Source organism: Elephas maximus, chromosome 9 (assembly GCF_024166365.1).
Source record: "Elephas maximus indicus isolate mEleMax1 chromosome 9, mEleMax1 primary haplotype, whole genome shotgun sequence".
Classification (NCBI taxonomy): Eukaryota; Metazoa; Chordata; class Mammalia; order Proboscidea; family Elephantidae; genus Elephas; species Elephas maximus.
The window spans coordinates 78,247,318-78,271,549 of record NC_064827.1 but is presented as its reverse complement, the minus strand read 5'-3'; the positions used below and the strand labels follow the sequence as shown (position 1 = coordinate 78,271,549).

The 24,232-nt window shown below is 48.1% G+C and overlaps 1 protein-coding gene across 12 annotated transcripts in view; it reads right to left on the bottom strand.

Moving 5' to 3' along the window:
- Window positions 1-1,265: 1,265 nt before the first annotated feature.
- The window catches only part of RALGPS1 (Ral GEF with PH domain and SH3 binding motif 1), a 397,350-nt gene continuing 374,383 nt past the window's right edge, over window positions 1,266-24,232 (bottom strand). For all 12 annotated transcript variants that reach the window (XM_049896597.1, XM_049896603.1, XM_049896600.1 and 9 more), the window contains 6 exons: window positions 22,906-22,957; window positions 10,555-10,638; window positions 8,999-9,104; window positions 6,419-6,511; window positions 6,147-6,252; window positions 1,266-4,138 (listed from right to left, as the gene is read on the bottom strand). In XM_049896597.1, the coding sequence (XP_049752554.1) occupies window positions 3,897-4,138; window positions 6,147-6,252; window positions 6,419-6,511; window positions 8,999-9,104; window positions 10,555-10,638; window positions 22,906-22,957 (683 nt within the window). In that variant the 3' untranslated portion in view covers window positions 1,266-3,896. The remainder of the gene's footprint in view (window positions 4,139-6,146; window positions 6,253-6,418; window positions 6,512-8,998; window positions 9,105-10,554; window positions 10,639-22,905; window positions 22,958-24,232) is intronic.

Here is a 24,232-nt window from a genome sequence, read left to right as displayed (position 1 = left end):
GGGTGTTAGGGGATGGCAAGAATTGGCAAGTGGAAGCACAAGGAAGAGTAAGTTCGGGGCAATGGGGAACCCTAAGACCTTCCCATAGCTATACTCCAGAGCTGCTCCCTTGACAAGGCCCCCAGCCCCCTTTACTGAGGGGGACCATGAGCTCCGAGGTCAGCCTGCTTTTCCCTCCCCTCAAAACTGCCCACACATCCTCAGCTCTGGACCTTCTCACCCAGCACTGCCCTCGACTCCAGGAGATTTGATTAGAAGCAATTTAATCAAAAACAAATCCATCTTGGCATCAGTTTGGTCCAAATGATGGATTGGAAAAAATGCATCTCCTTGTTAGGAGACGGTTGTAAGAATAGTCACGGCAGCACTGTTCAAAACAGCAAAAAGCAGGATACCATTCTTGGCATCATCGATAGAGGAAATGATTTTAAAAAAAAGAAAACAGTACAAATAAATAATGACAGCTACATGAATTAACACAGATGAATCTTAGGAACGCACTGCAGGAGAAAAGTAAGCCACAGAAGAAAACATACAGTTATGGTTCTATTTATAAAAATACAGGCCAGATAATACATTGTTTAAGGAATCAAATAACAAATACATGTGCTAAAATGGTAAAGAATGGCAAACACACAAACCAGGAGAGCAGTTAGCACACGGAGGTGGAAGAGAGGGAGGCAGGATTAGGGAGGGGTACCTGAGGGAGAAAGGAATCCTGATGGACTAGTGATTAAGCACTGGGCTGCTAACCGTTGCCCCAGAAAGATTTACAGCCTTGGAAACCCTAGAGGGCAGTTCTACTCTGACCTATAGGGTTACTATGAGTTGGAATCAACTCAACGACAGCAGTGGGTTTTGTGGACCTGGAGGAAGGGGCTCCAAGGCCCTGGGAGATTCCCTTAGGCTGGGTGGGGGGTACACATGTGTTTGTTTTGTTTTATGGTATATGAAAAATAATGTTTTAGTGTATTCAATGTTAATAAAAACAATTTTAAAAAATGCAATTCCACAAAAAAGAAAACAGATCTTAGTCACTGAGATTTTCCCTGTGAAGAGATGCATTTCTGTAACACCCTTTATTATACCCATCTTGGATTTCATCACACAATGTACTGTGATTTAGTCAAATAATCCTCTGCTGTTGAATATTTAGGTTGTTGCCAACTTTTTATTATTACATATAGCATAGAATGGGAATATTGATTAAAAGTAAATCAGAAAAAAAAAAGATAAAAAGTAGAAAAAGTAAAACATTCCCTTCCCTATGTCTGAAAATTGGACAAAAATACTTTAAAGTTGTAAAACCGCCTTTCCATGGTTTTGCATTTGCCAATTCATGAGATTTAATCCATTTATCCTTTTGATAAAGTATCAGCTCTGCCAAATTGGTTTGGCCCAGTCAGGTGCTATCTGTTGTAGAGCTGCTGCCACCCACTGGCTGCTCCCCCAGAGCCGGACAACAGGCTCTTCCTCAGGGCTTCCAGTGCTCCCTGCTGGGGCCTGCCCAGGTGCCATGGTTCCGAATCAGACAAAGACCAAGGCCCTTCCTCTCTCCCCTGGTGGTGAGGGGCAGTGGCTCCTCCATTCAACAGCTCCAAGGAGTCTCCCACAGCCATTCCCTACTCCCACCATCCTAGAGGCCCACCTCATGGCTGTCAGTCCCTGTCAAACCTGGAGCCACCCCAGCCTCCTGCTCACAGGTCACAGGGGCCATCTATGTGTGGCAAATAAGTTCCAGTGTGCTGTGCTTTAGAGAGTGGCACTCAGTGTTGATGAAGGGCGGGCCCCAAACATAGCGTGACCAGTGCAGAGAAGAGCAGGATGCTTGTCCTCTAGTAACGCACCCTGAGGTGGCACCAGCCTTGTTCAAACCTCAACACATTGTTCACTTTGGATCACCTGGAGATGACTGCTGACCAAAACCCCTGGTCTTTCCATCATGTAGATGGTCAATTACATTTGTTTTATATAAAAAATGTATGTAAGCCCTCTAGAAACTACAGAAGTGCAAAAAACCAAACCTAACCCAAACCCAGTGCCATCAAGTTGATTCCGACTCACAGCGACCCTATAGGACAGGGTAGAACTTCCCCATAGAGCTTCCAAGGAGCGCCTGGTAGATTCGAATTGCTGACCCTATGGTTAACAGCTGTAGCACTTAACCACTATGCCACCAGAAGTACATAGTTTCTTATATATCATTTTAGAAATTTTATATGCATATGCAAACACATAATAAAAAATGCATTATGTATCTTAATACAAATACGATCACCCTTTATATACTTTTTTACATTCTGCTTTTGTATTTATATCTTGGAGATTCTTTCCAGTCATCACGTACAGATTTACCTGTCTCTTTAATAGCTCTCAAGTGTTGTACCATAGGGATCTAGTGATGGCCACTGAAGCGGTTTCCAGAGTTACTCCTATCAAGAACACTGCTTCAGTGAACATTCTTACACGTGTGTGAACATATCCCTAAGACAAAGTCAAGGGACTCAACTGCAATTTATTTGAGCCTTTCTGTGGTAGTTTTTTGGTGGTGCCTCAAATTTATCCCTGTATTGGTCTTGTCCTATTGTTCCAACTTGTCAAGGATTTTCTGGATCCTGATTTTGTCATCCAACCTGTTAATTCTGCTGTCCAGCTTCTTATCATCTAGAATTTTGATCGGCTTGTCATATATGTTCTCATCCATGTTACAGATGAAAATCCTGAACAGGACCAAGCTGAGCACAGAGCCCTGGGACATGCCACTAGAGAACTCCCTCAAGTTCACAAGAACATCTTTGTGAGGCTATAAAGTCATGACTGTCCTGTGACCAGCACAACTGAAGTCCCTGCACTCACAGACCTAGATGCCACTGTGACTTGCCTTTGCTGAGGTTCCCTCAGGCCTCTGAGGAGCTGCCCACAATGAGATGGCTTAACTTATACCCTCAACTGCTACCTTGAAGCTGCCACATTTACACCCTGCCCTGATATTCTCCTCAGACTGGCTTAGGAAGGGGACCCAACTTCCCCAGCTCCACAACTGGCTGATTCCTGTGGAACATGGACAAGGATACTTATGGACAAGAGGACCAGTACTGGCACCAGCAGCCCAAGTGCTGCCCACCTGCCTACCCTTGAGAGCAGGAAGGTCCAGCCTGCCCAACTCTCATGCTGAGGGTGGGGGCAGCCATTTCTCTCACAAGCCTGGACAGCCATGGCTGTGCTTCCAGGCCTTTAGCTCAACTGCAGGAGCCTGAGCACACTGGGGGCTTCAAAGGAAGCATGAGGCTGGAGAGCTCAGTGGTGGCAGGTACAGAATTGGTAGTCAGGCAGACCTGGGTCAGATCTTAGCTCTACCACTTACCAACTATGGGGCTGTAAACAGGCACCTGCCAATTTCCGAGCCTCAATGTCCTCAATGTCAACTGGAGACAGCAAGAGAACTTGCCTCACAGGGACGTGGTAAGGATTTGGCTTATTCCTGCATGTAAAACATTTAGCACAGTGCCAGGATGGGATTGGTTGGGGCAGGGAGACTACACAACAATCCAGGCCCAGCAGTCCAGAGGGGGCCACATCAATACAAATCCTATTGGTTCAAATAGCTGAGAAACCAGAAACCCCTTCATTTCATCAGCAGCTTTGCCTGGGCATGGTTGCCTTTCAGTAAAGTAGCTATTACTCTTCTTCTTAAGGGTTGTACCCTTCAGTCAGTCTGGAGTATTTCCATGAAATCAACTTTGGTGGGGGTTATCTAAATAGATGCTGCAGCCTGATCCTTGGGGTGAGATCATACCTGCCTGACTGTCCCACAGTGGATGTTTTTGTGATGTTTCCTTTAGTGGGAAAAACACAGGGACTAGGTTCAAAGTTCTGATTTGAAGCTGAGCTTAGTTCTAAACTGAGCAAGGGGTGCTTTGTTTCACGGAAAAAGGCTGATCAAAAAGGTAGCTGGGAGCATAGCTAACGGGCTCTGAGGGAGAAGCAGGGAGCCCTGATTTCGGTGGGAGAAGGTATTTCAGGTAACAGGATTTTGGTGACCTTACCTGAGGCCTGTTGCTTTTACATGCATCATCCAAATGCTTGTGCCACAGTATTGCATGAAACCGGGAACCAGTCTGAAACTTGTAAACATTGCCTGACAGGTAAAGAAACCATTGGTTAAGAAGAGTGTCACATAGGAGGATCAGCCTGTGACTGGGAAATGAAGATAACATCAATATAGGTAAATGAGGAAGATCAGAGCAGCCCAAGGCAAGCTCGTGGCTTGCAGAGGAGGCAGCTTCCCATCTCTGGGGGCTTTCTCTTCAGATCAGGGGCTCTCAACCATTCTGGAGGCCATGGGTGCCTTTGATAGTTTGGTAAAACTTGTGGAATCCTTCTCAGAATGTTTTTAAATGTATAAAGTAAAATACAAAAGAAATTAATAATTCTAAAATACAGTTATCAAGCTATTAAAAAACAAACTAGTTACATAATTATATATGTGCTTCTTTTTGCTAAGGCACTAATAATAATTATAGCTAGTGGCAGGTAAGACACTGTACTGTAATTTTGAAGTGGTGAGCATAAATGCTATCTTGAGATATCTGCAACAATATGTGATATGAAAACATCTGTGATTTCTCTTAAGAGATAAAAATCACAGAGACTACTAATATTCTTATAGTTTGATATCTACAACCATAACTGAAGGAGTTAGAGGTTACTGAAAACACAGATGTAATTTCTTCCCATTCAAGTTCATGGACCTTTTGAGTTCTATCCATGGACCCTGCCCATCCCCTATGTCACACTTCCCTCTGCTTAGGGACAATATTTTCCTTTGGGCTAAGGCCCAAGAATTGCCTGTAGTCCGAATGACCATAGTGTCTTTAAGTCAAGCTCATGCAGGATAGCCTGTACTTCCTAAAGAAACCATCTCTAATCTTGGCCCAGAGTGTCAAGGAATAAATTCAAATAGTAACCAAACTGAGGCCGCACTACTAATAGTAGGTGGGTTCAATCACTCAGACATCTAGAAGAGAATTTGACAACCTACATCTCCTCCCCCTTCCCTGGATCTTTGAGCAGACTGGCATATTTGTATTCCTTTCTTTCTTTCCCAGCTAAGAACATTAGAATGTTGACACTCAAAGTATGATCTTTTGACCAGCTCCATCGTCTGTATCACCTGCAAACTTGTTAGAAATGCAAAATCTTTGTTCTGCCTCAGATTTATTGAATCCAAATCTGTATTTTAACAAGACCCTCAGGTGACTTGTACATACATGAGCCCTGTATTAGAATATTCATGTTAAGGTGTGAAGATGATTGTCTATTCTGAATATCAACAAAGACGAGGCTCCCCGACAAGATGGCATGCAGAGCCTCTCCGTTTTCCGACCATGGTCACAGGGAAGGACGAACCAGAAGGAACTGGAAGATGGCTGGGGAAATTACCCAGGAGTTCAAACCGGTTCGGTGTATTTCAAACCCCTGCTGAGAATTTGTATTTCTACCCCAGATACATTGAATAAGAATCTACATTTTAACAACATTCCCAAGTAATTCTTATGTATAACCAATTTTAAGAACCACTGCTCTACTAGTGGTTCTCAGAATTGGTCCCTAACCAGCAGCATTAGTATCACCTGGGAACTTGTTAGAAATGCAAATTCTCAGCAGGGGTTCGAACTGAAATGAGTTGTTTTAAGCCCTGAAATTACCATAAAGTTAGAGCTTATAAAATCTATATGAAAGGGTTTTTCTCCAAGTTGCCCTTTGATAGGTACACTGCCAGAGGCTCATAGAACAGGCAATCTCAGGGGTTCCTAAAATCTCCCAGATCACTTCCAGTCTATGGTCACTGCCTCACCAGCATAAATTTATTTATTCCAAGACCTTGAATCTATAGTCCCAGGGGTGATGGGCCCCAGCAGCCATTGGCAAGGCCACAAAAAGGATGCCTGAAGCCATGTGCCATGAACATTGTACCCTGGACACACCAACCACGATCTAAGCAGCTTTCATGGAATGGTAAGGGGACTCCGTGAATGTTGGAACCTAAAGCAAAGGGAAAACAGCAGCCTATAAAATTCCTAGTATTTCAAAATGCATATTTAACAGAAGAGAGAGAATCTGCAAGCACCCAGCCTGCTGCCTACCTTTGTCGGGGTTATTTAGCTGGAAGATATCTGGGTGCTCAGGGTCGTCAGGTAGCTGCACCATCCAGCCCATAATGGAGACTTTTTTGCCAGGTGTGGATTTATACTGGAAGAGAGCGACAACACATCTGGGAGGCCAAAGCCCATGCCCTCTCTACATTCCACCCCGCAGGAAGGCAGACTTAGGCCAGGTAAGACTTCCCTCCCACACACTGGCACCCCATCCCCCCTCCATGCAGATCCCAGAGGTCCCTTCGGGACCCAGGGCTTACGTGTTTTCTGTCTGTGCCCCGCAAGGACTTGGCTCCGTAGTACAGGAGGGTGGATCCTGAGAGTATGACCCAGTACCTGGTCCACGAGGATAACTACAGAGGAAAGGGAGGAAGAATGACAAAGCTGTGAATGATGGGGGGTGGATATCATCCTGGTTTGCCTGGTTACAGACCCAGCCATGTAGGTGAAGGCTGCCCACCCCCATCAATGGAAGTACAGGCCTCATCTTGTCCCTGGCCCTCCACCATTCCTTCTCAATGCTAACTCCACTCAGGACCTACAGAAGACTTTCTTTTCATGGGTGTTCATCAGCTCTAAGTTCCATTTAGGGGAAATCACCACAGGTCTCTCTACGTAAACAGCTTTTCTTTTTTTCACCTTGTTTTAGGCAGTGCTGTGGTAAAATTCGTATGTGTGCAGGTGACATGGGCCCAAGAACGTCTTGGGGAAAAACATTTTTAGAACATGGTGTCTTAGGGATCTAGTGTTGCTACAAAAGAAATACCACAAGTGGATGGCTTTAACAGAGAGAAATTTATTTCTTCACAGTAAAGTAGGCTGAAAGGCCAAATTCAGGGCATCAGCTACAGGGGAAGGCTTTCTTTCTCTTTCAGCCTTCTCATCAATGTTCATCTGGACTAGAAGCTTCTCCGCAAAGGAACCCCGGATCCAAAGGATGTGCCCTGCTCCAGCACTGCTTTCTTGGTGGTGTAAGTTTTCCCCTCTCTGCTAGCTTCCCTTTCCTTTTTATCTCTTGAGAGAGAAAAGGTGGTGCAGGCCACACCCCAGGGAAACTCCCTTTACATTGGATTAGGGATGTGACCTGGGTAAGGGTGTCACAATCCCACCCTAATCCTCTTTAACATAAAATTACAATCACAAAATGGAGGACAATCACACAGTACTGGGAATCTTGGCCTAACCAAATTGATACATTTTTGGGGGACACAATTCAGTCCATGACACATGGCCATGAAAAACTATAGCCTAGAAGAACCAAAATGTCTGCAGTGAGGTGCTCTGGCCGAGACTGAATGCTAACATTTTTGAAGCCTTTATGGCTAGACGTGGGCAAACCCCACAAGGCAAAGCTGCAGGCATTGTTTCTGTTTCTCTAGAGATGAAGGCTAGAATTCCCCACTCAGAGGGCTCTGGTCCTCTGTTTGAGGTAAGTTACTTCAATGGGTGTTTGGTTCTGCAAAGGTGAATATCCCATCCCGGGAGAAAAGCACTGAGTCTACAAGGATAAAACTGCTGTGTATCACGATGCACAAGGCTGTCTTCATGTTGGATGGAGCTGCACTGCTACAGATGGTGAAAGCAGTGGCTTTCGGACTTTTCTGACTGACTCCCACACGAAGAGATGCAATTTATATCACAACTCAGTACACATATGCAAATATATGTAGAAGTGAAAGTTTCATGAAACAATACTTACCTATATATAATGAACTATGTATACTATGTATAATGACCTCCACGTTTCCATTCCATTCTATTTCATTTTGCTATATTCAATACAAAAATACATTCTGAATTGATTTCATCACTATTCAGTCAACCAGAATTTAGGAAGACATTGCTTTAAGAAAACTGTCTCTCTCTGGCCTTGGAACAACTGGGGCCTAGACTTTGGGTAAGGGAGAGAAGCTGTCAGGTCTTTCCAACATGGCAGCAAGCCAGATTCAGGGCCCCATGTCACAGGATGTTTCGTGACACTCTGGGCCCAAGTTTCAGAGTATGGCCCAGAGCTGGGGTAAAGACTCCTCCTCACCCACGAATCACCAGCACCTGAAGACAGGAGCCTTCAAGAGCATCTGAAAGCGTCACTTAGACAAAAGCCCTACCATCATTATAGTGAGACACATTAGATGGGGGTATGGCTCCAAGTAGCTCTGTGGGCAGTGGACAGGCAGCAGGAGCCTGAGCAGGAGAAGAAGGGCACAGCACATGCTGCCTGCTCCAGACCAGTTTGTAGGCATGGATGCCCAGAAATAACTGAGGACTTCGCAAGGGGCTGAGGCCCTGCTATGGCTGGAAGTCTTGAAGCCAGTGACATCTGGGTCCTGGATGGCTGACCCGGGGGCTAGTGGTGGAGCCTGAAAGGGCTCCGGGTTCCTTGTCGCTGTCCCTCCACCACTCATTTTAGAATGCCGCTCTGAGAACAGAGGGGAAGAAGAGAGAGAATCTGCAGCTGGGAATACCACCCAGCAGTGGGCATGTTCTCAGACACTCGGGCCTCTGGGGCTGTGCTGACTCTCTCAGGGGGCAGTAGCCATACTCAGTCCCAGATGTTTCCAAGCTATCACTGGGAGTTAATAAAATTGTTACAGCTCAATGTAATCATTATAGCTTCTGTTCTCTGCATGCTCTCTGTGTGCAGGCCTTCCACCAAGCATGTGAAATTCTTGTTCAGTCCTCTAGGCACTATTCTACTCCTATTTACAGATGTGGAAACCAAGGCCCTTGCCCACTCAGTGGCACAGCCAAGGCCAGAACCCTAATCGGCTGGCCTCTGGCACCCAGGCCCCCTCACTGCTGCCCATGCTGCCTGTGCACAAAGGTGCACCTGAGCTTACCGCAGGCTTCCGTCCTTCCTTGAGCAGGGTTTTCCTTCTCAGAGGCCCCTCCATGGTGGGCACTGCTGCTGAGCTCCCCAGAGTACAGATGCATGGGCCAGTAGGGCTGCAGAGAGACCATCAGTCAGACATCACCGCGGAGGAGCTGAGGATGCACACCTTCTCACACACTGTGGTCCACATACTCCTGAGGCTCTCGGCCAGTGTTCCCCACTGTGGAGTCCACGACATTCCCGGAGGTCAGAGGCTGCCACAGGGCTGTGGCAAGGCCAGGGAGCGGAGGGCCCCAAGGCCACAGAAGAGCACAAAGAAAGGTGGCTCTAGGGTCACACACAGCTGTGAACTTTCACCTCCCTTTCTGAAGGCTGCAAGGCTCTAGGTTTGGTAACCAAGTTCCCCATAACCCAGATCCCTAGCAATACTCCTCATCCCCATCCTGACCAACACCTTGGCTGAGGCTTCCTCCTGGCCTCTCCCTGGGGTCACACCTGGAGGCAGATGGGGCCTCTACACCTGAGGAGTTGGGGTCCAGTGCAGCCTAAGCTCTGGCTGCCCCAAGTGGGAGAGGCGGGAGGCCTGGGGGACACACCACCATTCCTTGGACCTTCTTAGCTGGAGCTCTTATCTCACCCTCTACCACGCAGATTCAGGCACCACCTATAGGTGAAAACGTCCAAGTACAACACCAGCCCAGACCTCTCTCCTAAGCTCCAGATCTGTACAAGCTCCTGCACTTTGGATGCCTACTCCCCTCCACCTCACAATTTCATTTAACTGTCATCACTGTCCTCCAAGCCGGCTCTTCCTCCTCATCCCAGTGAGAGGCACCACCACCATCTACCTGGTGACTTCAACCAGTAACTTGGGAGTTTTCTTGTCTCTCCTACCACCCACAACTTAATCAACCCCAAAGATCCTAAGTATGTCCTGACATTCTAAATATGTCCTGACTGTCTATCTCTGCCATCCCACTGCCCCCACTTTAGGCCCGAACTTGATCTTCCCTTTGAAGGGCTGCCCAATGCCCTTCCTTGGCCTTCTTGAATTTACTCTTGCTACAGCCAGGATGACCTGATCATGCCACTACCCTTCCCTTCCCTTCCCCCACTCTCATATCAAACCCCTCCACTGGCTTCCCACTGGTTTTACCCCCTGCTGGATATAACTCCAGACCATCTCTCCAGTCTCATCTTGTACCTGTCTCCTCTCTCTCATTTCCTGCAACACTGACTTTCTTTCACTCATTGAGTCACCCTGTTTTTTTCCCCCTCACCACCCCCACAGGCTGTCCCTTTGGCTAGAAACATTCTTATCAGTCCTACTCCTCTTCACCCATTATTTGGCTAAGTCCTGTAATTTTTCCAGTCATTTCTTCAGGGAAGCCTTTCCTATCCTCCCTGACTGAGAAAGTTCCTCTTCTTATCTCTTCCAGAGGACCTCATACTTCCTTCTCTGGGACTGCAGGGAGGACACTCTGTCTGTCTCATTCAGCAGCCTTTAATTCAAGCTTGGCATGCAACAGGTACCATTTACTGAGTAAATGAATAAATGAATACCTGTAGACGCAGCTCCGGGTTCTGGGAGAATTTCGAACTGGAACCCGCCAGTTGGGCCCCAAGGTGGCATAGAGACGTCCCCTGCTTCAGAGGGAAAGGGTTGAATTTTAGCAACATGCTGCAAAGACCAGGTACTCCTGAAGGAGGCAAGAGCATCCTAGACTACGTATGTGGTTATTGGCTCAGGAAGCCCTGCAGAGCAAAAAACCCACTGCGGTCCAGTGGACTCTGACTCAGGGCGACCCTACAGGACAAAGTAGAACTGCCTCATAGGATTTCCAGGGAGTGGCTGGTGGATTTGAACTGCCAGCCTTTTGGTTAGCAGCCAAGCTCTTAACCATTGCACCACCAAGTATCCTGCAGAGCAAAAGTGCTCTCCAATTCCTAATCCAGCCTTCCTGGTCATGCCACAAGCACATGTGGAGCACATATGAAGCGGCCAGGTCAGCGATCACAACGCCCTCCAGAGCCTCCATCTGTCTAAGTCCCCAAGTCTCCAGGTAATTGTTCCCTTAATTTATTATTGAACATTCATCCATTTTTTAGTATCCAGGGGATGCCTAAAATATAGGATAAGCCCACTTACCACAATGTGAAGTTGAGATGTTTAATAAAAAATGCCATACAGCCCATATATTCCACAACAAGACCATGTTAAAAGTGCACATAGACACGGAGTTCTGGGCAATCTTCGATACTGGGCCTGGGGGTCATACGCAGCATCATCATTCACCAGGACACAACTGAATCCCTCTGTTTGCTACATCCACTGGGCGGTCTCCTTTGCTGGCTCTAGCCAGTCTCCTGCAAACTTGCTCTGTCACCTGCAGAGGAGAGTTCGCACTCCAGAATCTCTCTGTGGACCATGCATCTGGCTTTTCTTTCACCTGTAGTTCCCAGCAGTAAGTCTTTCCAGGGGAAGGTGCAAACTTAATGCATTCAGGGGGAGGTTTCCATTTTTCTCTTCTCTTTATCCCCTCCTCTCTTAGAAGAATCACTTCTTGTGTCCACTTCTCTCTACCGCCATAGCATGGTCTATCCCTGAACTACAGCTTTCCTTGCCCATTGGCCACAAAACAATACAATGCAATTTATAAAATCAGACAAAGTCCAGACTTCCTTTCCAAATATTCCCTCTGTCCTCCACTGCCAGTCCTAGGTTGCTGCACACTGCCTTGTGTCACCAGACACCTGTGGGAAGAAATGCAGTGGGTACATCGTATTCCAAGCGAGCCCAAGGTCCTCTGAGAGGTAGCTGTGTCACTCTCTGCTCCTCCATCCTTCAACCAAGAAGGAACAGTTCTTGATGACCATCTTGGGTCTACTGTCCATGGGTACAAGTTCAGGGCTGGTGGGAGTCTGATGGTCACTTAAGGTGACTGCTCCAGGATCGCTGCCCCATCAGCTACTTCTCTTTTGGTGATGAAGTGCCACTGTGTGTGCTCGGCTCCCCAAGTCCTCTAATGTAACATGTCTTGGCCCTTTCCCCACCACAACCCCAGTGTCAGATGACGGTCATTTGCTGACCCCACTCTTACCTTGAGCTATGCCACAGAGAGAGAGGCCCTGGTGTGTCTGACCCCTAGCCCACTGGTAAAATTGCCTCCTCCCTTTCTTCCATTCAAGAAAGCAGGTTAGAATACAGTGACTGTGACATTATACAAATAATGATGACTTTCACCACCACAAGTAACAGTTGTTGAGTACCTCACAACTGTGTACCACCACAATAGGTCACAATCCTGCGCTTAAGCAATGCTGCTCAGGGGAGGCATCCAGGCTCACTTCTTTCCTCACTTTATTTCCTCTGAACCAGGGTCTGACAATGAATCTTTCTGTGATGACATCCCTTGTGGCTTGGTGGGCTACTCAGACACCTTCTCCTTATCTGTTCCAGATTTGTGCTCTGAACTTCTGCCTGTTTAGAGTTAGAAAGAGTCACCCTTCTCAGAGCTGGATCCTCTGGTCCCTTCTCCTCCACCTTTCTTCTCATGAGTCTTTTCTTCCCTGGCACCCCAGGACAACTTGGGATGATAATGGTATGTTCGCAATTACCAGTTCTTTAGACTGGGCATAGGTGTCTTGAGCTCACATTTCGTAAAGTCCCTGAGGCCCTGTTGCTGGTCTAGGAGGTTCTTCCTAGAAGTCTTGGGAAATTATGTTAAGGTCTTAGTAATTTTAGTCTTAGTAGAAGGAGGGACCCCATTCTTCTGTCTTAAGAGCAGAGTCCCCTAGGGCGTATACCTGTAGAAAGGTCCAAGTGATGCTATTCAGCCTCTCAAGTGCTGCTACCTTCTTTCATCATTACTTTCACCGTTTTGAGAAGTCTGTGGCTGCATACTTAACAGGCATTTGGAAGAAGTGACACTTGAACAATAGATAACTTTAAGTCAGCACCTTCCAGCCAGTCTGGCCTTTTAAACAGTCTCTCCTCAAGCTCCAAGTGCACTGGACTGGTGGGCGAGTGCATTCACCCATAGGCCAATGGGGTATATCACAGACTGACCAAGGAGTCACTATTATTGAGTACTCATATGTGCCAGGACATTACATTCATTATCTTACTGAAGCTTTGTTTAAGCAATAATAGCCTCTCATGAGGAAACTGAGACCCAGCGAGCGATGTGAAGCTACCTGACTAAGGCACAAGCCTCGTAAGCCAAGATTTGAACCCAGTCTGTCTGACTCTATAGCCCAAGCTCATAACCACCCTGTGAGATGTTACCCTTCAGGGTAGAGGGAGAGTTGGGGTGTCACATGTGGTAGGATCTCCCATAGGGAGCCATCAATAAGACCCTGCAGAATGGGTTCCATGTTTGGAGCCAGCATCATGTGGGAAGCTTCCCTGGCATTCTGTTCTCAGAGGCTCCACCATTTATAAGGATCTGCCTGCAGTTCACTAAATAGGCTTTGTTGGTTTATATGAGACTGGATGGCCACAAAATTCTTAAACTGAGGATCTCCTGGCTGGGGCCACTTCCCAAGTCCCCTGGCCCCTTGGTTTCCCTGATGGGGTATTCTCCTGGTGGTTCTGGCTGCCTGGCACTTAAGAGCAGCTGACATTTATCAACTGCCTGTAAAAAAAAAAAAAATTTTTTTTTTTTTTTTTTTTTACCCATGTCAACTAAGTGATTTCAATCAATCCTGTGAGAAAGGCGCTGTTCTCATAACCTGTTTAGGTGAGGAAACTGAGGCTCAAGGAGATGAAATCACGTGTCCCACCCCACTGACCTGCCATTAGAGATGGAGATGCAAGTGCTCACAAAGGGAGGCTTGCTTGCCCGCGTAAGCCAAGTGCCTGTATCAATCTAGCTGCTCTAGGCTGTGGAAGTCAGAGCCCACTCTCTCTGGGGGCTGGGACAGTGACACTGTGTCTTGAAGGGCACAGTAACGGTGAACTTCTCCCTGGGGCCAGCTTTTAGGAGAAGTAGGGTCAGGGTTGTTGTGTCCCAGGGTGAGCCCACTGCAGAGCTGAGGAGCATTGTGATGGCACAGGATGACTCTGGCTGGGCCTGGGCAGGCTAGCATCTGCACAGAGGAGCTAAATCTTTAGCCACTACAGACAATCTGATCATTTCCCAGCTTTGAGAAGATTTGCTATTCAAATGCCCAGGGTCAGAAAATGAAAAATGAACAGTCAGTGGTTATCTGGTGAACCCCAGAAATCACTGGATTTCTCTGACTTATGTGGGGACTCTCACTCCAGAACCACAGACATCTTTCCCAGCTTCATTCTGGGAACATGTGGGCTAAACAGAATATGCCCCAGGAATGCCACTTCACTGTACCTCTCAGGGCTGTATGGTGAGGGAGGAGTTATAGTAGGCAACTGAGGCCTTTCTAGACCGGGAGCTCATGGGGGGACAAGGGGGATACAGGCTGGCAAGCAGGTAGAACATCTCAGTCCCCAAGGGTGTATAAGACGATGATGAACGTGATGATGATGATGGGTACCAGACAATGTGCTAAGCAGTATGTGTTCATTATCTCATTTAATCACACAACACAGGAGGTAGGTACCATTATTATCCCCAGCTTATAGACAAGGAATCTGAAGCTCTGGAAGGTGGAGTAACTTGCCCAAGGTCACGATGCCAGGAAGAGGAGGAGTGGGTGGTGCTGTTGAGGTGGAAGCAGCTACGGTACTACTTGGGCCAACAGCATTGTAGTGCACTCAGACTAGTCAAGGCAGGTCAGAAAGGCTATCTTCCCCTCAATCATTTTCTAGATACACATTAGGTTGTAGGTATCTTGGAGCTCAAATTTCATGAAGTCCCTGAGTGCCTGTTGCTGGTCTAGGAGTTTGCGAAGCAGGGAAAAGTCTTAGAAAATAATTACATTGAAGCTTAGTAATCTTAGTCTTGGCCAAAGTAAGGTCCTCATTCTTCTGTCTCAAGAGCACAGATACCCCTGGGAGGGGTGTACCTGTGGAAGGGTCCAGGTGATATTATTCATCAGCAGTGTCTACCTCCACCAATGAGCCCTTGATGGGAAGCCAGTCCCATTAGACCATGGTTTGTTCATCAACATTTCTCAGTGATTCAGCCTTATCTGCAGTAGGAATCTGCTGCCCTGAGTTCTGTTGGGCCCTAGGACTTCCCTTCCAGCAATGCATTTTGAAGGACCGGTAAGCCACCCACGCTTCTCTGGAAAATGTCCCTGATTCACTGAGTGGGTCCCTAGGATCCATGTTTGTACTGTATGTCCCTACCCTTCTGATAGCTGAGTGGATAGGACAATGCCTGAACCAAGCCAGCTCAATCAGATTTTCTCTCCCGGAAACTAGGAACAAGATTTGAGAGACTGCAATAGGGTCTGTGGCAGGGTGAAGCTATAACATATAAACCCATCATCCCCTCTGTGGACTGAGAAGTCCAGAAAGCTGATCTGCTGAGATAGAGTGTAAAGCAGACATGCAGACAGAAGGACATACACAAGAGTGTTTGCCCACTTTCCAGGTCTTGACTCAGAGGGGGTTGTAGGCAGAGATTTCTCAGCTAGCCATGAATCAGTAGCAGCTAACATGCAAGGCCCACTCTTGTCTGCCATGGCCTAAGGACAGAGTCAAGCAAAAGGCCCTGAGACCTAGAGGTCCAGGGACTTTTGCCCACTCTTTCTCAGGAGGATTTTCAGGGTGTAGCCTCACTTGCCAGATTTTAGTGCTTAGACCTAAGGGAATAATGCAAGAGACAGCATCTTTGAGGGAAACCAAATCAGAAGCTAGGCAAATAGTCCACCTGAGTTGCCACCCAAAGTGGCTGGGCAGAGAAGCGGAATCAGGTACAAAGCAGCAGTATGGACCTGGAGAAATGAAACCTAGGGGTGGGCAGGTGAGGGATGTGAGCCTGGGGGATTCTCTAGGCCTCAGCCACAGGTGAGGTGAGGCAGCTGAGGTCCTTAGTGATAGCTACACTGAAAACAGCCACTCTCATGGTTGCAGTTCAGCTGAGGCTGGACCCCCTCATCTCAAGGATCTCCTCCAAAGCCCTGCTGAAACACTAGAGTCTGGGGTTTGAGAGGCACTCTTGTAGCCTGACAAACCTGGGGTATCTACCATTCATTCTTATGATCTTCTCAAGGAAGGAAGTTAGTTTCTTTAAAACACTGATTTCGGGGTAGCAGGCTTGGTCTGTTGCCATGAATCTACTTTCCTGGTGTCTTCCTAAGGGTTTTAGACTATTCTTCCAGTTAAAAAGGACAAGTCAACCTCACACCTCACACCCATCTGTCAGTGGAGGCTTGTGTGTTGCTATGATGCAGAACAGGTTTCAGTGGGGCTTCCAGACTAAGGTGAACTAGGACGGTATGACCATCTACTCTGAAAAATCAGCCAATGAAAACCCTATAGATCACAACAGTCTGATCCAATGGGCAGCGTTCTGTTGTGCATGTGATAGCCATGATTCGGGGACTGACTCCGCAGCAGCTAAAAACAACAACATTGCATCATCCAACCTTCTAAACACCCTCCTGTACCTTCAGGGACCAAAGCTGTCTGCAGCAACCTCTTAAGGGGCCCTCCCCACAGTTCAAAGTCATCCTGGAGGCGAATGGGGCTGGTGGAAATTTGCATTCATTCATTCCAGTTCAACCATCCTGTGATGACTGAATTGCCATTTGGGGACTTTTCTCTTACTCTCACCCACCTAGACCCCTGGATCACTTTCTTACTAGCAAGAGATACCTATTAGGACATGAAAAGAGAGAGTGGAGGGAGAGAGCGGGCTGTCTCACTAGGGGGAGAGTAATTGGGAGTGTGTAGCAAGGTGTATATGGGTTTTTGGGTGAGAGACTGACTTGATTTGTAAACTTTCACTTAAAGCACAATAAAAATTATTAAAAAAAAAAAAGAGGTACCTACTGAATGAAACTCATAAAAATCCCAAAATGAGTTCCCCAAAGGTAGCAGCTCCATCTATGGGCTAAGTATTTACTGTTAGCATCCTCCTTGTAGAGCTGAGGAATCTGAGGCTCAGAGAAGTTAAGAGCTGTGCCCAAGGTCACTGAGGGAGTAAGTGGACCTGACTTTAGGCCCCTCCCAGCATTGCTGGCAGTGTCCAGATTCCAGACTGAGACCTTTCACTGCAAAGGTACACTAAGAACTTCAGTGAATAGGACATGTCACGAAGCCCAGAGAATGGGACTCTCAGAGACACTAAGCATTCCTGGGCCATGTCTCCCATCCTGGTACACAACTCAGGACTAAGAATCCCCTCAGGCCCCAGGATCTCCCCTAAAGGCCCACTTTAGTCCTCTTTACCAAATATCCTTGGGTCTCTGCTTAACCATCACCTCTTCCAGAAGCCATCCCTGAGGCCAGTCTGACAAGGGCCACCCTGTTAAACACGGCCATAGAGACCTACACATCTTCTTCATGATCCTTTATGGGCCTGGCATCATTTATTTAATCTGTCTGCTGACTTGACTGTAGGTTCTGATGAATTCCCTGTTGTATCCCAACCCTCTCAAAGAGAAGGAAGAAGAGGAACCCACTGTTACGCTTTCTTCTCCCTTCCCTCTCCTCTCTGACCACTTGATCCTCTAAGGACCTGTCTGCCTCCTGGTCATTCCACTCCCTGGTGTCACGGTCCCAGCACTCACAGGAGCAGGTCCTTCCACAAAGACTGGCAATGTCGGCCCAGAGAAGATGGATGGCTGAGTGCTTTGTAATGAACACTGTGACATTCTTTCATATTTCACTTCTTAAACAAAACTGATTATACCTTCTTTAAAAAAGTTAAAAGTTTTTTCTGAGTATAAAAGAAATATTGACCCATCAAGAAAAATTTGGCGAATATAGAAAAAAAAATAACAAAGGAAACTTACCCAATAATCCTACAACCCAGAGATAATCAAGATTAATAACAGTATGCACTTTCATACACACAAATATGTTCACCTCTATAATCCACTTTGTTTCCCCTTTAAACAAACAAACAAACAAAAAAACCTCCTTTTAAAAACCTCTGAAATTCGACTACATCATCCTGAGACCAGAAGAACTAGATGGTGCCTGGCTACAACCAATGACTGCCCTGACAGAGAACACAACAGAGAACCCCTGAGGGGGCAGGAGAGCAGTGGGATGCAGACCTCAAATTCTCATAAAAAGACCAGACTTAATGGTCTCACTGAGACTGGAAGGACCCCAGTGGTCATGGCCCCCAGACCTTCTGCTGGCCCAGGACAGGAACCATTCCTGAAGCCAACTCTTCAGACATGGATTGGACTGGACAATGGGTTGGACAGGGATGTTGGTAAGGAATGAGCTTCTTGGATCAGGTGGACACTTGAGACTACGTTGGCATCTCCTGCCTGGAGGGGAGATGAGAGGGTGGAGGGAGTTAGAAGCTAGCGAAATGGACATGAAAAGAGAGAGTGGAGGGAGACAGCGGGCTGTCTCATTAGGGGGAGAGTAATCGGGAGTTATGTAGCAAGGTGTATATAAGTTTTTATGTGAGAGACTGACTTGATTTGTAAACTTTCACTTAAAGCACAATAAAAATTATATATTAAAAAAAAATCCTCCACTGGTCTTACGGAGATTTTTAGGTCCATCTAACTAAGTTCCTTCAGGAAACCAGGGAGAATACAGTAGTGACAGATAAGAGGCAATGAAACTTTGAATCTCCTACTGTAGGGATAATATATTTATTATGAAAAAAAAAAAAAAAACCCTCTGAAATTCTTAGGCTGATACTCTTGGTCTCCCCTCAGTGCCTGACTTCCCAACCAACATAGAAGAGCACCTACTCCCTTTTGCTGACGCTCTTGACTAAAATACTCCCTCCCTACTTCATTTCTCAGAAGGCTGAGGCTGCTTGAGGTCCATTTTAGCAGTGTCCACATCCCATCTTTCCAGTTAATTAAGTGCCTGTTTAAAATGCTGCCTCAGGCCACCTCCTTCTCTGTGGGAAGTACAGTGTGCTGCAGGGCTTTCGTTCCACCTTTGTCCCCATGGTTCAGAGAACAACTCACAGGCAGCAATCCATCCTCACCGCACTCCCCCCAGAGATTCCCTGGCTGTCTGTTTTTTGAGGGTTCTGGCCAAGGACCACCACCCTGTCCTCATTCTGGGACCAGAGGTCTTGGGTTCAGCAATAGGAGAGGGTCTTAAGGCAGGTCAGGGGGCTGAGAAAAGACCAGCACCTTCCCAGTTTTGGCTGCCTGGCCCCGACTACAGTCCCGCTTCTGCCTCTCCCTAGCCCTGTAGGCCCTGTGACCTTGCCGAGGCTGGGATGGCTGAGGAGACAGGAGCATGAAGAGCAGAAGAGGAGGGCTCCCTTTGTTCCCTATACCTTTACTCCACAGTTCCCTGACCTGCCCCGACAGAGAGCAGTGAAGCGGGTCTGCTGGGTCCAGGGGATTCCAGCATGGGCACTCTTTAAGGCCGGCTGCTCTACTGAAGCACTGAGCACAGCCTGACCTCTCGTGGCCACCCAAGGACTGGCCACTGGGCTGTCACTGTGTGTTGATAATGAAAACTTGGCTAGATAATAGAAACTCTTCTGCTTGCCCTTCTCACAGTGACAAACCTAGTGGTCAAGATGTGCCCTCACACCAATGGAGGTTTGTGTGGTGGGGAGCGGGATCACTGGCCAGGGGACTTCCTGCCCTTCATCTTGATCTCTGGATCTGTTCTTCCTGGCCTGGCCAAGCTTATCACCAGGGCTGGGAGCTGGTAGGTGATTCACTCGAAGCTTATGGCCTCCTAAGCTTCAGGGATGTAGGCAAAGTGCTGGCCCCTACCCTAGCTGTGTGGAATGGAGAAGGCGGTAGCCTCTTCTTCTCTCAACTATCAATCCTGTGGGTGGGGCCCAGCCCTCTCCTGCACCCTTGGCCCTGGTTCCAAGGCATCAGTCCACTCATGCAGGTATAATGATGCAGAGAAAGCTGCATTCTCGGAACATCTGGTAGGAACAGCTGGTTAGAACTCCAAGGAGAGGGAGGCTCTACTTTGCTGATAAGTGTTTTGGATGCTCTTTCTCTCCATTAGGCACAGGCAGACCCAGGCTTCCAGGGAAGAGGAAATCTATCCCCTTTTATAGAGCGGAAGCAATCTGAGCTGGGGGAGAACTAGAGGGTGGAGGGAGAACCCAGCAGAGCCGATTGTTGGGTGGGGAAAAGTTAGGAATAAATGAGCCCCAGGTGGCAAATTGAAGGTCACTGAACTGTGAAAGAAAACAGCAATAGTCTAGTGAAGATTTTCAAGCTGTTTCACCACAAGGTATGTGAGGTAAATCCTCCCCTCCAACTCACCCATGGAGTACTCAGTGAAGTCTAGAATGCTCACACGCTTTGAGAGAGTGGGCTCTTTCTGGTGAACATGAACAGGGGCTAGTATAAGATTGAAATGGAGACTTGTCGGGGTGTCACAGGAGTTGGCAGGCAAAGGGGCAGTGGGCACCTAGAACGTCAGGACTGCCTTGAGTCTGGGAAGGGGCTGGAAGGGCCATCATAGCCCCACTGGCATATCCCAAAGGCTCCTGCTCCCCTCAGCAAGGAGGGGTTGGGCCAGGAGCTAGGTCTCAAGTGAATGAGAAACGGCATTCTCACTGCATGATGGGTCCAAAGGCTGCTGGGGGCAGGCTGGGCTTCTGAGTGCACAGAAGAGCTGGTTATCAGACCAGTGCTTGGAGGAGATCCCACCCAAAAGGCACATACTATACACATCCGGATGGATAGTGAATCTAAATGCTACACTGTAAATAAAAGAGAGAAAAATAGAAACGCTATAGCTTACAACGTTCATTACTGAATTAAGTACACCATCATCTCCATGGAGCAAAGAATTCTCTATCACCATTTTCCTTCTCAGACTTACTTAGCAGGAACCGTATCTGTTACATTCCCAGTAACTAGCATGGCGCCTGACAGGGAGTAGTTGCTTAATAAACAGCTATTGAATAAATGAATGAGCCAATGAATGAATGAATAGGTCCTGGTCTAGTTGATATTCAGGATCTTGCCACTGTAACTGAGTTTTTCATCTGATGACCCCTCTTTGGTTGTGCCCTGGGAGATGTTGTCTCGCCTGTAAGCCCTCTTTTCTCAGAGTCTACCCAGGAATCTCCTGACTGGCGCTGAGAAAAGACAAATGTTTGGTCACTGGTTCTGGAGTCTGCCCCTGGTGGCTGTCTGGTCCTCACCCCTACGGCTGGGGTGCCCCCAAAGTAAGAATAGTTTGGCCTATCTGTCTGAGCTTCAAATGGGAACAGAGCAAATATTCCTCCAGGAGTCCTGCACTGGGGCCAGATGGTAAGAGCCTCTGAAGGCTCACAGCATCCTTTTCCATCCCTCCACCTTGGGCTCCACATGGACAGACTGATGGATTGGCCCTCCATGATACAGCTGCAGGCCTAACTTGTAGCCCACACAGCTTATCCTCTGGAAGAGGCTGTGGAGCACAGTGATGAACAGGCAGGCTTGGTTGTCAGGGAGATAGATTTGGGTCAGCTCTGCCACTTACTAGATAAGTGTGAGGCAGGACAAGTCATGTCACCTCTCAGCCTTTCTATGTGCATATAACAAGAGAATATGAATAGCGACTGTGGAGGACTGTCTGAGACGATGCATGTGAGACAGTGCCTGGCCCACAGTGAACACTTGACAAACATTAGTTACTATCATGGTAAGCCCCTGTGCCCTGTGAGGATCTGTTAGGCAGGATTTACATCTTTGGTCATTTCATGATCATGGGGACCCAAGGGTACAGAAGGCTTAAGCACCAATGGAATGCATGTGTATGTTTGAGTGTATATGTGTTTGAGAGCATGTATAAAAGAGTGTGCACACACGTATGTATGTGAATATGTGCATGTGTATACTTGAGAGTATGCACACGTGTGAATGTGCATGGATGAGTGTGCATACATGTGCAAGCATGTGTGAGTATATACATGTGTGACTGTGCAAATGTGACAGTGTGTGCACTCACACATATATGATGTGAGTGTGCAACTGTACATGTGTGAGAGTGTGCATGTGTGCCCGTGTGCAGAGGGCCTAGTTGTTAGTGAAGGCGCTGCCCTCAGGACAGGGCAGACCTGCCTCTCCCTGACACTCAGGGTCACTGCATTTCTCCCTGTCTCTCCTAAGTTTTTTTTCTCCTAAGGCCTAGAGCCACCACACTGCTGCGCTTCACCTTTACCTCCCCAGTGCTGCAGCTGTGGGAGTACCCTATTCACGGTGTCCCCTGTCTTCTCACAGGCCATCGGGTACCTGGCTCAGAGAAAGCACCAGTACATGCACATGCAGTGGGTGAATTCCTGAGGCTGGAGCAGACAGGCTCTCCAGGAACCACGCCCTGGCAAGGGATCCACAAAGGCACAGGGCAGCCGCGACCACCTCACTGTCACCAGTGCCTCGTGGGGTGGACACTCAAAAAATGCATGTGGAGCCACAGCACAAGGCCTGGGGTCATGTGGATACAACACTCTCAGGCCCCACCAGGTGGAGCCCCGTGCTCATCTCAAGACCAGGCTGAGTCTCAGGCTTTTGGTTTCAGGAACCCATATTTGGGACCAAATCTGCTCCAAGGTCTCCTCCTGCTGCGTGGCCCAAGGAAGAAGTCACTGGCTTCAGGCTTCTGCACTGGCTCTGGGCTGAGATAAGGAGTGGGGTGGCTCAGAGCATGGAGGCTGGGACCCCTCACCACCAGGCCCACCTTGTGCTTCCTTCCTCCCCACACCCACCCCCAGGCCAAGCTGAGAGGCCACAGAGCAGCCCTCACCTGAGGCTGGGCCAGTGAGGTTGGCTGGGGAGACCTGTCCCTACCCAGAGACTGTTTTCAGCTTCTTTGAGCCCTGAGCACCTCCCCTGGGAGGGAGACTGAGCTGAGGCCACACTCACCTTTCCAGCCCTGAAGACATTTCTTCACTAAACTCTGAGCTCTCACTACTGCCTGAAAAAGGAACACAGATCAATGAGCATGGTGGCCTCTCAGAAGAGGGGCTGACCCTGGGGGTGCCCATTTGCCTAGGTCCCCAGGCCCATGCCCGTACACTCACAGAAGTGCTGGAGAAGCAGCTTCCTGTCTCTGTGGACATCAACATGACCAGTTTTGCTGCTGCTGTTTCTGACGGTGCACTTGGAGGGGTGAAAGAACCAGTCCATCCCACAAAAGCTGCTCACAGGTGGGACCTCCACTCCCTTCCCACCATCCCCAGAAGCAGCTGCCTGCCCACTGGCCTAGTATGATCTGGGTCCTCAGGCTCTGTCTTGGCCTGGCCTGGCCCCACCACTGCCTCCCTCTGGCCCAAGTGAAGCCAGCACAAGAACAGGCCTCACTGATGAGGACAGAGGCAAAAATGAGCACTTCTCTCTCCAAGGGTCAGGGCCCTGACTAGACACTGGCCACAGTGCAGTCACCTAGTATCAGACAGAAACCTCAGCGAGGGCCCCTTCAGAACCTTGGTCAGTGTAGACGGACAGAGAGGGTCTCAATTCCACTGTCCTGCTTCTCCCCCAGGCCTGCTCGGATGGGGCTAAGACGCCCTGCTTCTCAGGGGCTCTCCAAGGCCAAGGACAGAAGAGAGATTTCCTCCTGTCACGCAAGCAACAGGGGAGGCCTTTGTACTCTCCCTCAGGCCTCAGGGGCTCCTTGTTCAGTGCTCTTTGCCTGGGCCACCTGCCGGCAGTGGGAAAGGGAAAGGCAGAAGGCCTCAGGCCCCTGAAAATCAGTCGGAGCCATGGCCCTCATTACAGCATAGGAAACAGGCCTAGTTAAGTTCGACAAGTGCGCGTGTACACACAGCAGCTTGCTCCAGTGCTTTCAGCTCCAAACAGAAAAACATTTTGGGTTTTCTAACTTGAGGAGCCGAGAACCAAACAATCTTGTGATCTCCCGCTTGGATACTAGACAGCATCTGATTCAGTTTTCTGTCTTAGGAATAGCAAGCCCTGGACTCAGGCACAGCTCAGAAAGTTTCCTGGACGTAAGACCACTGTTCTGCTTCCCAGCTGAAAGCTCTTCAGCTGGAATTTCCCAGAGTGGGTTCCATAGAGCCCCTGTCCCATAGGGCACTCCAAGGAAAAAGGGTTCCACGGCCAAATAATGTGGGAACACTGCAGACTCTAATGACGTCTGGGAGGATTTGTAATGCACATGAGCATGTTAAAATCTCTGAGAAGCCTGCTTATCTTTGATTAACCCAGCCTTTCCCAAACCCAGACCTCT